This window comes from Sinocyclocheilus rhinocerous, unplaced genomic scaffold, assembly GCF_001515625.1.
Source record: "Sinocyclocheilus rhinocerous isolate Xijiao unplaced genomic scaffold, SAMN03320098_v1.1 scaffold1526, whole genome shotgun sequence".
In the NCBI taxonomy this organism is placed as follows: Eukaryota; Metazoa; Chordata; class Actinopteri; order Cypriniformes; family Cyprinidae; genus Sinocyclocheilus; species Sinocyclocheilus rhinocerous.
Window position 1 is genome coordinate 172,463 of NW_015645067.1, and position 12,512 is coordinate 184,974.

The 12,512-nt window shown below is 35.2% G+C and overlaps 1 protein-coding gene and 1 long non-coding RNA gene across 2 annotated transcripts in view; both read left to right on the forward strand.

Moving 5' to 3' along the window:
- LOC107705332 (zinc finger protein 800-like) overlaps positions 1 to 10,930 on the forward strand; it is a 15,292-nt gene extending 4,362 nt beyond the window's left edge. Inside the window, exons 2-4 of the mRNA XM_016508585.1 lie at positions 6,716 to 6,836; positions 10,501 to 10,596; positions 10,782 to 10,930. Coding sequence (XP_016364071.1) covers positions 6,740 to 6,836; positions 10,501 to 10,596; positions 10,782 to 10,930 — 342 coding nt within the window. The 5' untranslated portion in view covers positions 6,716 to 6,739. The remainder of the gene's footprint in view (positions 1 to 6,715; positions 6,837 to 10,500; positions 10,597 to 10,781) is intronic.
- An 849-nt stretch (positions 10,931 to 11,779) lies between these two features.
- Positions 11,780 to 12,512, forward strand: part of LOC107705335 (uncharacterized) — a 5,371-nt gene continuing 4,638 nt past the window's right edge. The window contains exon 1 of the long non-coding RNA XR_001636061.1: positions 11,780 to 11,857. This is a non-coding gene — a long non-coding RNA (uncharacterized LOC107705335). The remainder of the gene's footprint in view (positions 11,858 to 12,512) is intronic.

Consider the following 12,512-nt stretch of genomic DNA (forward strand, 5'->3'; position numbering starts at 1 on the left):
TTTTGTTCATTCATGTTTTTTTTTATTATAACTTTTTTCAGTAGTTTAATGGCTGATTTCATAAAGAATGGCGTGAGATTCCAATCGTCATTGATTTCATTTGAATATTTGTATATTGTAAGCTACATTTTCGGTTACACATTAAACTCAAAATCACACGCAGAGTTTTCTGTGAAAGACACACGGCTTGCTTCCACGTCAAGGAAAATGCCTGAAGCAATATGAATTAATTCTGTAATGTTCTCCATTCTGTTCAGTTCGTCTACTGATATGTATTGTTGCATGTGTGCATACTACTACTTTGCCATTATAAGTGAATGTCATTGCTAACTAGATGGTTTGTCACAGCACTGCACAAGCAGCCCTGTTAATGAGCTTATTCCCAACCACATCACCTGTCCACTTTTCCTTACAGATGCTTATGTTGTAGATGTATTATAGCCACACCTTCAGTGCTTCGACGTGACCCAGCCATAACAATTGTAAAGATTTCGAAGGCCTTATTTTTATACCTGGACTCTTCGTACAGAATCTCTAAATCTGACATAAGAGGTGTTAATAGGCATTTCTCTCATTCCTAAGACAAGCTCCTGTGTCCTTTATACAGTTTTTGTGTCCTGTTGGCCCATGTGTTCTCAATGATATAGATGTGTATTTTCAGGTTTGATGATATTTGCATTTCAGCTGTTACAGAAATACATTTTTCTTACCTGCTTGCTTGTGTTCTTGATTTGCATTCAAGTGTCTGTGCGAAGTCAAGTGCTTATTTATTTAGTGTTTATTCTTACAGAAGATCTATCTATCTATCTATCTATCTATCTATGTTTTGCAGCCTGCGTGCACGTGCTCATATAAATGAATTTTCGCGCGCGAATCTCGGGTGGCGGTATCCTAGCAACGCAACTAGCCGGCACCTGAGGTCAGGTCAGGAAAAGTTTACATAGCTTATAATTATTTTATATTTTTACATTATATTATTTTACGATTTCTGATCCGTACATCTAAATATTGGTCACTGATATCGGTTTTATCTGTAAGAAGTTCGTTTCATTAAATAACATCCTAGTATTAATATTATAAACATTACTACAGCACCTATGTAATTAATGAGCTAATATGTTATAGCAGTCATATAATCGTACTGAAATAATTTATAGTTACATTTAAAAAATGTAATATAATATGACCCCCGCGTGTGCAAATAATAATAATAATCACAGAAATGTACTTTTTTTTTTTCAAACTAATTTAGCCTAAAGTAAATTTATTTGCACTGGCATTTGCGTGATAGTCAGTGATTTATTGTAGGTAGGCCTATATATTGATTATATAGTAGGTAATAATATATTGTTATTATATCGATACTGATTAATACGTTTAGATCATATCATCTTATTGAAATAGTTTCTACATATTAATGGAAGAAATACATTTCTTTAAATGTATTTACATAAACACTATACTATGTATTTTAATGAGCCTAAATTATATTTTAATTAACTTTAAAATGTATAGGAATTAACTATTATAATCGTTAGAATTACAAATTTAATAAAATTGTAATTTTTTTAATTTAAAAACTTTTTTGAGTTCATAAAATAGCATGCGCGCATAAATATTTAACTATAAATGTCCTTTTTTAGAAACTTTTACATTTTAAGTAAATGTATTTGCATTGGCATTTGCATGATAGTCAAAGCTATTTACTGTAAACGTAGATTTTAGTCCCCTGGGTCGACCTAAGGTTAAATGTCTTCTTTGGCGACAGTTCGCGAATCGACTCGAACGCGTAAGCACTCAGACCGGCTCGGATCTCGGAGCACTAGGTCACGGCACCCTGATAGATCTCCAGTGTTTGCTCAGTAGGACACGTGCATGTGGTGGAGGCGTCACGCATCTTCCAAAAGCTCTTAAAGTAAAAGTCGAAGTATCTTCCGGGAATCCGCGGATTATATCGGTAAGAACAACCAGAAGCTTCGTTTAAGCCTCACAACCTTTGGCGAAGCGGTTTACACGCGTTTTAAACACTCAAAAGCGTCGCGTTTCCTCCCAGGACGCGGTTGTTTTGCAGAAAATGGCGTCATGGTTTTGTTGTTCAGTCTGAGGATGGTGAAGAGACGGCTCGGTTTCGATTCCGCGCACCATTAGACAGGCTTTAGATGGCTTTTTAGGTGCAGATGACTGTTGTTAAGTACATTGGTTGTGTTTTGTGGTCATTTTCATCATGTGTGAGGCAGGAGAGTGCGCGCAATGGCGCAAGGCTCTCCAGCGCAGCGCGCAACGACGAGCGAAGCGCAGCTGTTCGTAACTCACGCAGGTTCGGTTTGGTTTGGGTGTCGACGAGTTGTAAAGTTTGTTTTGCGTGTTTCATGACGTCTTTTATGCTTTTCCTTATGCGTCATCATCGCCCTTTGTGGTTTTAAAACGCGTTGTGAGTGGTTCTTCCTTGTCTAGTCCTTTCGCGTTAACTTTAGTAGTTTCAAACGCGTTTGTGGATGAGGTGGAAAAAATACTGCGAAATCAGGCTCAAGTGAAGGTTTGGACACCGTGACAACATTTTAATCAATCAAAGGTCCGAGTATCGAGCGAGAACATGCTTGAGTGGAGGTAATAAAAAGTTTCCACGTGAAATTACATGTTTTAGAAGTAAGTTTACTGCTTTGTAAAGTAGCTTGTTTAGTCACAATTTCTCAATGTCATTACCATGTAGAGTTGTAGGACAAACCGAAATTGGTAAATGAAAGCAACATGAAACCACCAGCAGCTGATATTATAGGTGTTTGGCATTTGAATACAGTTGTTTATAGACTGATTGTCAGCTGTGTTCACTTAAGATCTTCAGCAATGTGTCCTCAAGTGTTGTCATTTAAATGTGAGACTGCAGAGTAAATACTTAAGTACAGTAATGAAGAACAACTTTTAGTAATTTACACTCATGAGTTGTGGGAGTATGTATGGTTTCAGGAGATTTTATGTTTACGTTCAAGTTAGTAAATATGCAGACAAAGTGATGTAATGACTCATAATGTGCTTTTTGTGATGCCATAATCATGTAACTCGTATGATATTATATTAAAATGTCAAAATGTGTTTTGCAAATCTATCAATTTGGACTTGATAAGTTAGCTGCCAGTGAGGTTTTTAACTAATTGTATTGACAAAACAGACTTTTTATAGAGGTTTTATAACAAAACTATTTTTATAAACAAAGCAGTTGTTTACACAACACATATCATAATAGATTAAGAAAAAAAAAAAACTAGAAACAAGAAAATTGGCATCTGTTTCAAAAATATTAAATGAAAGACAGTAGGAGTAAGTAAATAAATAAATAAATTTTAAAGATCAATTACAAGGACCAATGATTTTTTATGTTATAAAAATAACTTTTTTAAAGTAAAAATCAGTTGTTCAATAAAATACTAATTTGGTATGATCTTTGTTATAGAAAATTACAAATTTAGTTGAAATCAAAATGAAAACATAGATGTTTTATTCTTGGTACAAGTCTGAAGTACAATGTTGTAAATCATTTATACAGTTGATATGTGGCCCGAAATAGAGAAAATCTGTCAAGTTTCATGTTTCAAACTCTTATTAATGAGGAAAAGTCATTTAAAGGGGTCCTATTATGCTCTTTTACAAAGTCTTGATTTCCGTTAAAAGTTATTATAATATAAAAAATTTTTTTATTTTAAATCACCCAAGGGGACAGAAAAGTTTCCATAACTGAATCATCCAAGTGCGAAATACTCTTGATAGTGTTTACACAAAAAGCATTTTTTGTAGGTTGATAGATGTTGTTGGGATGTTCAGAGCTCTTGATTATGATGATAATTTCAGTTCAGACTCTTGAGGCTCATGAAGTGTAGGCTATTTGAGTTGTCAGCACTTCTGATTGTTTATACGACCACAACCACCATAAACACACCAAAGTATTCAGATTAATGGTTTATCGTTGTTTTTCAGTGACAGAGGATTAACATTTTATCATTGATTCTTCCCAATATTTAATGTCTTATTACATTCTTGTCTCTAGAAAGTAAGCAATGACACCACATGAGAATCACTGTTTGGAAAAGACAGTTCAAATGTGAGGCGACCCATCACCTGTTCTCTATGATAAAGCATAAAGCATACATCGTATTTAGAGGCTGTTGTCAACAAGAAGTGAACACATGTTTCACATATTTAGGGTTGGGTTGTAAGTAAAAACAAAACAAAAAATGGCATGCATTTTGGAATATGTAGAGAGGGAGCAAGAGATAGATAGATATAGACAGACTGATCTTCTATTAACTTTTCAATGGGCTTGTCATGTAGAAACCTTCAGTGATTGTCAAGACTGAGAGCTTATGTTGTTGTTTTTTAAAGGGATAGTTCACCCAAAAATGAATTTTGTCATAATTTACTCACTCTCATGTCATTTCAAACCTGTGACATTTGTTCTTTGTTTCTTATGTAGATCACGAAAGCAGATGTTTAGCAGAGAGTTCATGCTGCTCTTTTCCATTCAGTAAAGGTTGATGTTGACCAGAGCTTTTCCAAAGAAAAACAAAATATATTGCATGTAGTTGGTTTAATTAGGCCAGCAGTTTATCAGTCCAGTTGTCTAAGGATTTTGAAAGCTGCTAGCCATGAAAAAGCACACATCTTATTGCATTACAGTGTCAGTTGTTGCTGCATTTGAATAGCATTGTGTCAGTGAGTGGTGTTTGATGGCTCTCTTTACATGTGTGCTTTAGTGTGAGTATTGAGTGTGTAGGGTCTTTTACAGGCACAACATTTACTGGGTGAAAGACATCTGAAGTAGGACCAGGTACAACCAATATGTTTTTATTCAAGGGCAAAGGAAGTGTTGTAAAATATGCAAGGATGGAGAGAAAGAGACCGACACATATAGCAGATGCATTTTCAGTGCATTAAAAGCAAAGTTATAATGGACAAACAAACTGACAGATACAATCAAAATCTACAGTAACTGCATTTCAAAATGTACAAAATTACATGCATCATATTTTTCTGAAAATAAGTCGCACTGGGTCAAAATTGCACTGTTAAAGGGCACCTATTATGCAAAATCCACTTTTACACGTTTGGACATAAATGTGTGTTGGCAGTGTGTGAACACAACCACCCTACAATGATAAAAGTCCACCCACTCCTTATTTTTTAATCCCCATTAAACCAAGTCAGTCTCACTAGGCCTGCCGTTTTGATTCTCATGCAGTGTGGCGGGGCGGGGCGGGGCCGGTTGATTGACAGCTCTGCATTGCTATAGTTTCCGCCCTCAGCAGTTACGCTGTCCTTCATTTTCTCCGCGCTCGAGCAGCTGTAACGTCAACAATGTCTCGTAAGCAATCCCGATGCTCTGTGTTTGGGTGTAAGTCTGAACATAAGAGTCTTAATTTTCTCCCAACATCTGAGCTGCTGAGTCGTCCCATTTTCAGTGCATTTGGCTTCCCATATGTACGGCTAAACACCGGTTCTCTCGTTCTCAGTTATGTTGCTTCTACCGGCTGTTTATTAGTGTAGGTATGCAATGCAGAGAGACGTATACGTGACGCCCTCTTCTGGAGACGGGGCTGGAATATGCAGCTCATTTGCATTTAAAGCGATGCACTCCAAAACAGCTCTTTTTTAGACACACCCCAAAAATTAAATTTTCCACTAAACTTAACTACCTTACTAACTATCAATGAGCAGCAAATTAGTAGTTTATTGAGACAAAAGTCGTAGTTAAAGGGCTCCTATGCAATGCATTTTTGGACATAATTGTGTGTTGGCAGTGTGTTACACACCCACCCTAGTGCTTAGCGTTTTAACCGTATTTGTGTGCGTACATTTAAGTATTTTTAACTGATCAGCCTGTGAGATTAGTTCGCGCCGTTCGTAGCGCGGTCGCGCGGCTCGGTCAATTGATCCGCGCCGATGACAGGTCAGCGCGGCGCGAGCTCTGTAACATTGCGCTGCTTCGTCCCATTTTCAGTGCATTTGGCTTCCCATATGTACGGCTAAACACCGGTTCTCTCCTTCTCAGTTATGTTGCTTATACCGGCTGTTTATTAGTGTAAGTATGCAATGCAGAGAGACGTATACGTGACGCCCTCTTCTGGAGACCAGTCGCATTTCATTATTACATTCAGAAAAAAAGTCAAATACCAGCAAATAAAAATGAAATGTTTAGAAACATTATTGCAAACATGATTAAAACTATAAACATGTATTTTATTTTCCTGTCACTCCACAACAATTCTTTAAATTTAATGGTATTCAGAATTGAAAAAAAAATGTTTATAACAAACATAAATGATACAAATTTATACAAATTTATATTATTTAAATGCACCATACAAATAAACTTGCTTTGTACACTTTTTTGTGTTTTGATGTTAATTGCATTATGTAAGTTGCTTTGGAGTAAAAGTGGCAGCATGTTTTAGATATAAAAAAAAAAAAAAAACACATTCTGGAAAATATGGGGGAAAAAAGCCTAATTTAAAGACATTATGTCTGACACTGCATCTAGACTGATAAACAATAACTACATTTAATAATCAGACATATTATACATTTATAAATTCAGTTTAGTAATTTAATAATTATAGTACCATAAAAAATTTTGTCAATATATCATGCTATAAAAGCTCTCTGCAGTACCGTTTAGGGTTTGGCATTGCTGTTTATTGCTCTGCTGTTCTCTCTTTCTCCACAGAGACACATTTGAGGTGGTTCAGAGATGGCGGAAACCCCAGCCAATGAGAAGTCTTGTCAGACGGATGAGATCACAGGTGAGGCCGCTGTGCCCGGGCCTGACCATGCGAGCAAGACGCTAGGTAAACTTCCGCTTTCTGCCTGTTTGTTGAATCTTAAATGAGTACTACATGTAATACATACTACACGCTTCTTGACCATTGGGATCCATTCTGACCGGTCCACATGAATGGATATAATCCGAACAAGAGTAAATGCATTTTAAAAGCAGCCCATCGGCTCTGATCCTTCCCTATTAGAGGATTACAGCAAATTCCTCCATGGCCTGCTATTCTCCCTCACTCAGTAGGGGTCACTAGAGTCTGTGACCCTTGCAGTGGAGAGGTCATGCCCCTCCCCCTCAGCCTATTCCTGTAAAGGAAGATAAATTTACACACGCATACATAAACTAGTGTGAATTGGTGGTAACTTACACTTCAGGTTACTGAATCAAGCAAAGTGCAATTGTCAAAGGCTTTTTATCAAGTAATGATCAGCTCCTTATAAATTAGTTTGTCCTTTATAAAGATTTCTATCATGTTTATAATTGTAGTATGATGCTGAACTGAAAGTGTTTGTGTGGATTGTGACGGAAGCATTGATTGAGCTGCCCTTTGCCCCATTATACTGGGAGGTCAAGAGGCCACGCCCCCTGTGATGAGGGGTTGGTTCAGGGGAGGGGCTTGAGGTCTGTGTGAAAGTGATAGGATGTAGCAGGGTCACTTCCTGTTCACCTTATGTTTTTATGCTTTGTTTTTACTAATGGTTGAAATGAATTTAAATCTCTTATATGCTTTGAAGAAAGAGTGTTCCTTTCAATTCCAACATTAATTTTGAGCATACAAAACTAAAATAAATTAGTAAACCTTTTCTATATTATAACGAAAGAAATATAAACTTGTTTTCCCCTTTTTTCCTATTCCATTTGCATATTTTTCCTTTCATATTTCCAGTTTAGCTGATTTCCCTGGTATGATCTCAGCAGTGTTATTTTAGTATTATTTATATACTATTATAGTGTTTATAAATATTTTAATAAGCTTTTATTTTTACATTTGCAGTTTTATTTTAGTAATTTTCAAGTGCTTTTGACATTTTTGTCAAGGACATTTTTGTTTGTAGGTTTTTTTATAATTAGCTTTTTATTGTTTTTTAAATTTTCTTTATATTTTGATTTGGATTTTATATTTTAAGTTTTCATTTTATTTTAGTTTTAGTCATTTTTTCGTTTTTTTTTTATATTTTGAATTAACTTTGGTTTTATAGTTTCAGTTTTCATTTTAGTTTTAGTAATTTTTATGTGATTTTGTCATTTTTATTAGACTTAAAATTTTGAACATATTCTGAATTCAGATTTTTTTATTTCTAATTTTAATTTTAGACTAGGTTTTAGTCTTTTTTTATATTTTGAATTAGCTTTTGTTTTTATAATTTCAGTTAAGTTCATTTTAGTAATTTGTGTGTAATTTTTAGTAGGTTTTTAAAAACTATTTTTAGTATTTTAAACTAGCTTTTATTTGTACATTTTCATTTTTCCTTTTAATTTTAGCTTGGTCGTTTTTCTTATATGCTTTTGTCATTTTTATTAGTTTTATTCATATAACTATATAGCTTTAATCTATTTTTATTCCAGCTTTGGTTTTAGTCATTTTAGTACTTAAACATATTTATTTCAATTATTTGCCAAGGTAACATTTTTTTTTTTAGTTCAAGTTGATCAACTTTTAAATATATATTATTTCTGATAAACTTACCACGAAATCACCAAATAATTTAAATATTTTTAACACTTTTATCTTAATTTTCAAGTGCTTTTGACATTTTTGTCAAGGACATTTTTGTTTGTTAGGTTTTTTTTTATAATTAGCTTTTTATTGTTTTTTAAATTTTCTTTATATTTTGATTTATATTTTATATTTTAAGTTTTCATTTTATTTTAGTTTGTTTTAGTCATTTTTTAGTTTTTTTAAATATTTTTAATTAACTTTGGTTTTATAGTTTCAGTTTTCATTTCAGTTTTAGTAATTTTTATGTGATTTTTTTAGTAGGTTTTTAAAAACTATTTTTAGTATTTTAAACTAGCTTTTATTTGTACATTTTCATTTTTCCTTTTAATTTTAGCTTGGTCGTTTTTCTTATATGCTTTTGTCATTTTTATTAGTTTTATTCATATAACTATATAGCTTTAATCTATTTTTATTCCAGCTTTGGTTTTAGTCATTTTAGTACTTAAACATATTTATTTCAATTATTTGCCAAGGTAACATTTTTTTTTTTAGTTCAAGTTGATCAACTTTTAAATATATATTATTTCTGATAAACTTACCACGAAATCACCAAATAATTTAAATATTTTTAACACTTTTATCTATTACTATCTGCAAGCTAGTGAGTAAATCAAGTTTTATTTACCAGAAAAAAAAATCTCTCATCTGACACTTGGCTCTTGTGTACAGACAGAACTGTTTAGTGGAAACTGACGCATAGATCATCACACCAACCGTTTATAGCACAAACATCAGTCAGCGGTGTTCAACCGCAGAGCCCTAGATTTATTCTGAGTGTGTGTAGGTGTGTGTTGACTGCCACCTCCTCACCTAGCCGTCCTGACATTGGCAAATTTCCGGCCGTTCCTGTAGGAAATTCCCTCACACAGTCATAAAACACCTCCAATATAAGGCGAGTCTCTGAGGGCCGCTGTAAACACACCGCTGGGCTCTGGGCTGGTCCAGCCATAAATTCCCCAACATCCCCGTCAATCTCCGACTGATTTGGTCGCTTTATCCACAGCTGTGTTCATGCCCCGTATCTTCACACACGATTGATTTTTCACCTCTTCAAGTAGTGAAGAGTTATTGTCTCCCACTGCGTATCTGTTCCCACGTAACTCTGGTGATGGAAAATGCTCTTTTATAGTCGTTTTAGATCATCGGTTCTTTAACATCTCTAGATTTCTAAGAAAATATAACAGGTTTTGCTTGTGCAAACTCACCGGCATGATGCTATAGTGTTGGTTCAGATCCTTAACCTTGAGTATGAGCAATAATAATACTAGTGATATTTGCTATTGCAAACTCCACTAATAAAAGCCCTTTCTGTAATAGTCTCCACAAACTAGAGCTTCATTAATCACCACCTTGAAATATTGGCATACATAACCCAAACAGAAGAGATATTATCCCATTTATCCAGTGGAAAAATGGAGATGTGTATTAAATCAAAGCTTTTATTTCAGAGCCAGACGTTTTCGCAAATACTCATCTAGACAGTCGCAGGCAGCGGCCATCAATAATGCAAACTTTAATAAAAACTCATTTAGAAAGCACAAGCTGAACCTCTGAATGGATATGACTCGTATCGGCGAGATCTGCCATCCAAAACATACTGGCAGGAGCACAGCAGCAAACTAAACTTCAGATCATAATTTATGTATAATGAGTTTGTCTGGAGAGGATTATTCAAAGAGATTCACCTTGACGGACTGTCATAGGTGTTAATAGGAGAGATAAGCAGCATTATAACTGAGGTGCATGATTAATTGGATGAGTTTTCTGTGATGCAAAGGAAAAACCTTCTCTATGTGCATTTAGAATATACTGGAGTTTAGAATGATGCTTTATGCCTTTTCTCTGTTTACAGCAGCAAATCTATTGGTTTAAAACTGTTCTGAACATTTCAAACGTCTAGTGTGCATGTTGTAAATAATTCATGGATCTACTGTAAGAATACACTGTTTTTCTATTGCAGTCTATTCCACAGAACCTGGAGATCCTCCTCTGCTACAAACACCGCTGCTAACCTCCAAATCTGGCATCCAGCAGATCATTGAATGTTTCCGCACAGGTGCTGTGTCTGTTCACAATGTGTTACCTAAGCTCTGTTTCCTCTCTTTATGATTGTAGTAGACTGAACAGTTAGAATGAAATGGAAACTATGTGGAGAATCTAACCCCAATCGTCACAAGCATCGACTGAGCCAACACAGAATCCCAATAAGTCTAATCACTGCCCTCTTGCGCTTACTTGCAGGAACTGCACAGCTGAAACACATTCTCCTCAAAGAGGTGGACACAATCTTTGAATGTAAACTCTGCCGCAGTCTCTTCCGAGGCCTTCCCAATTTGATCAAACACAAGGAAATTTATTGTTTCACTCGAATGCCTGAACCTGATGGTTAGTACAGCACTGCATTTCTACTTTTCATTTTCTCCTAAAGAGTATTCTTCATTGACATATGGCAATAAAGCACAATTGATGATTGGTGATTGCAATTCTGCTTGTTCATAGAGTTGTTCATTCCACAACCTGTCGTTTTGGCAGATTGGCTTCAATATAAGCTGTTTTTAGACTTACAGAATGTTTTATAGCACAATGACCTCTTATATATCAAACGATCAAAGGAATTTTGATTTCTCAGTTCATGTCCCCTTTAATAAATAGATCGCATTTATGCTACTGTACCTTTAAAACTTCTATATGTAAATTTGATTCTTTACCTAGGGACCCAGCTAACAGGGAACGTTCTCAGAACTTTTTGGCAAGGTTCTCCCCAGGTTATGAACAAACGTTCGATCAAACGTTATCAAAGTTATCTGGTCTTTAATAATGTTCTCAAAATGTGTTCTCTTCATAGACCGGTTTTTCCTGAAACGTTTTAGTTGGATGTCCATCTAACCGTCTTTAAATGTTACTACTTTCAGAGTTCAGAACGTTCAGAGAAAATTCAAAGGTAACATTCCCATAATGTTAAATGATGAAGTGGAATGTTTCCTTTACATTCCCATAACCAAGAAAAAATTATAAAACATTTAAAAAACTGGATGTTTTGAGCATTCAGAGAACATTCCGAAATAATGGGCCTCATTCATGAAACATTCGTAAATATATGAGTAATTTCTCATAATGAATAAATTAACGTGTGTCCACCAGAGCGTTTTTAGCCAGCTGACATAATGCCTGATGCTCTTCTGAAAACGACCAGCTGGGTGCAACATCTGTGGGCAGAGCTTTAAAAAGACAAGATACCGAGGGTTGCACAAGAGAAGCCACCTGAAATCCGCAACCAGGAGTGCAGGTATCAGAACAAGATCCAAGGTCATGCTTTGGTGAGTGCCTCTGAATCAATGCACTACACAAACTCTGTTCCAAAGCCTTGTGAGCTACCTTGCTGTCTACTTCCTCCATAGCTACTGTAGTTCCTTCTAGGGCAGGATACTAATTGAAACGAAGCCTCATAAGTAAATAATATGGAACGCTTTACCTAGGGACCCAGCTAACAGGGAATGTTCTCAACTTTTTGGCAAGGTTCTCTCCAAGTTATGATCAAACGTTCTATCAAACGTTATCAAAGTTATCTGGTCTTTAATAATGTTCTCCAAATGTGTTCTCTTCATAGAATGTTTTTTCTTGAAACGTTTTAGTTGGATGTCCATCTAACCGTCTTTAAATGTTACTACTTTCAGAGTTCAGAACGTTCAGAGAAAATTCAAAGGTAACATTCCCATAATGTTAAATGATGAAGTGGAATGTTTCCTTTACATTCCCATAACCAAGAAAAAATTATAAAACATTTAAAAAACTGGATGTTTTGAGCATTCAGAGAACATTCCGAAATAATGGGCCTCATTCATGAAACATTCGTAAATATATGAGTAATTTCTCATAATGAATAAATTAACGTGTGTCCACCAGAGCGTTTTTAGCCAGCTGACATAATGCCTGGTGCTCTTCTGAAAACGACCAGCTGGTGGTGCTTGAGAG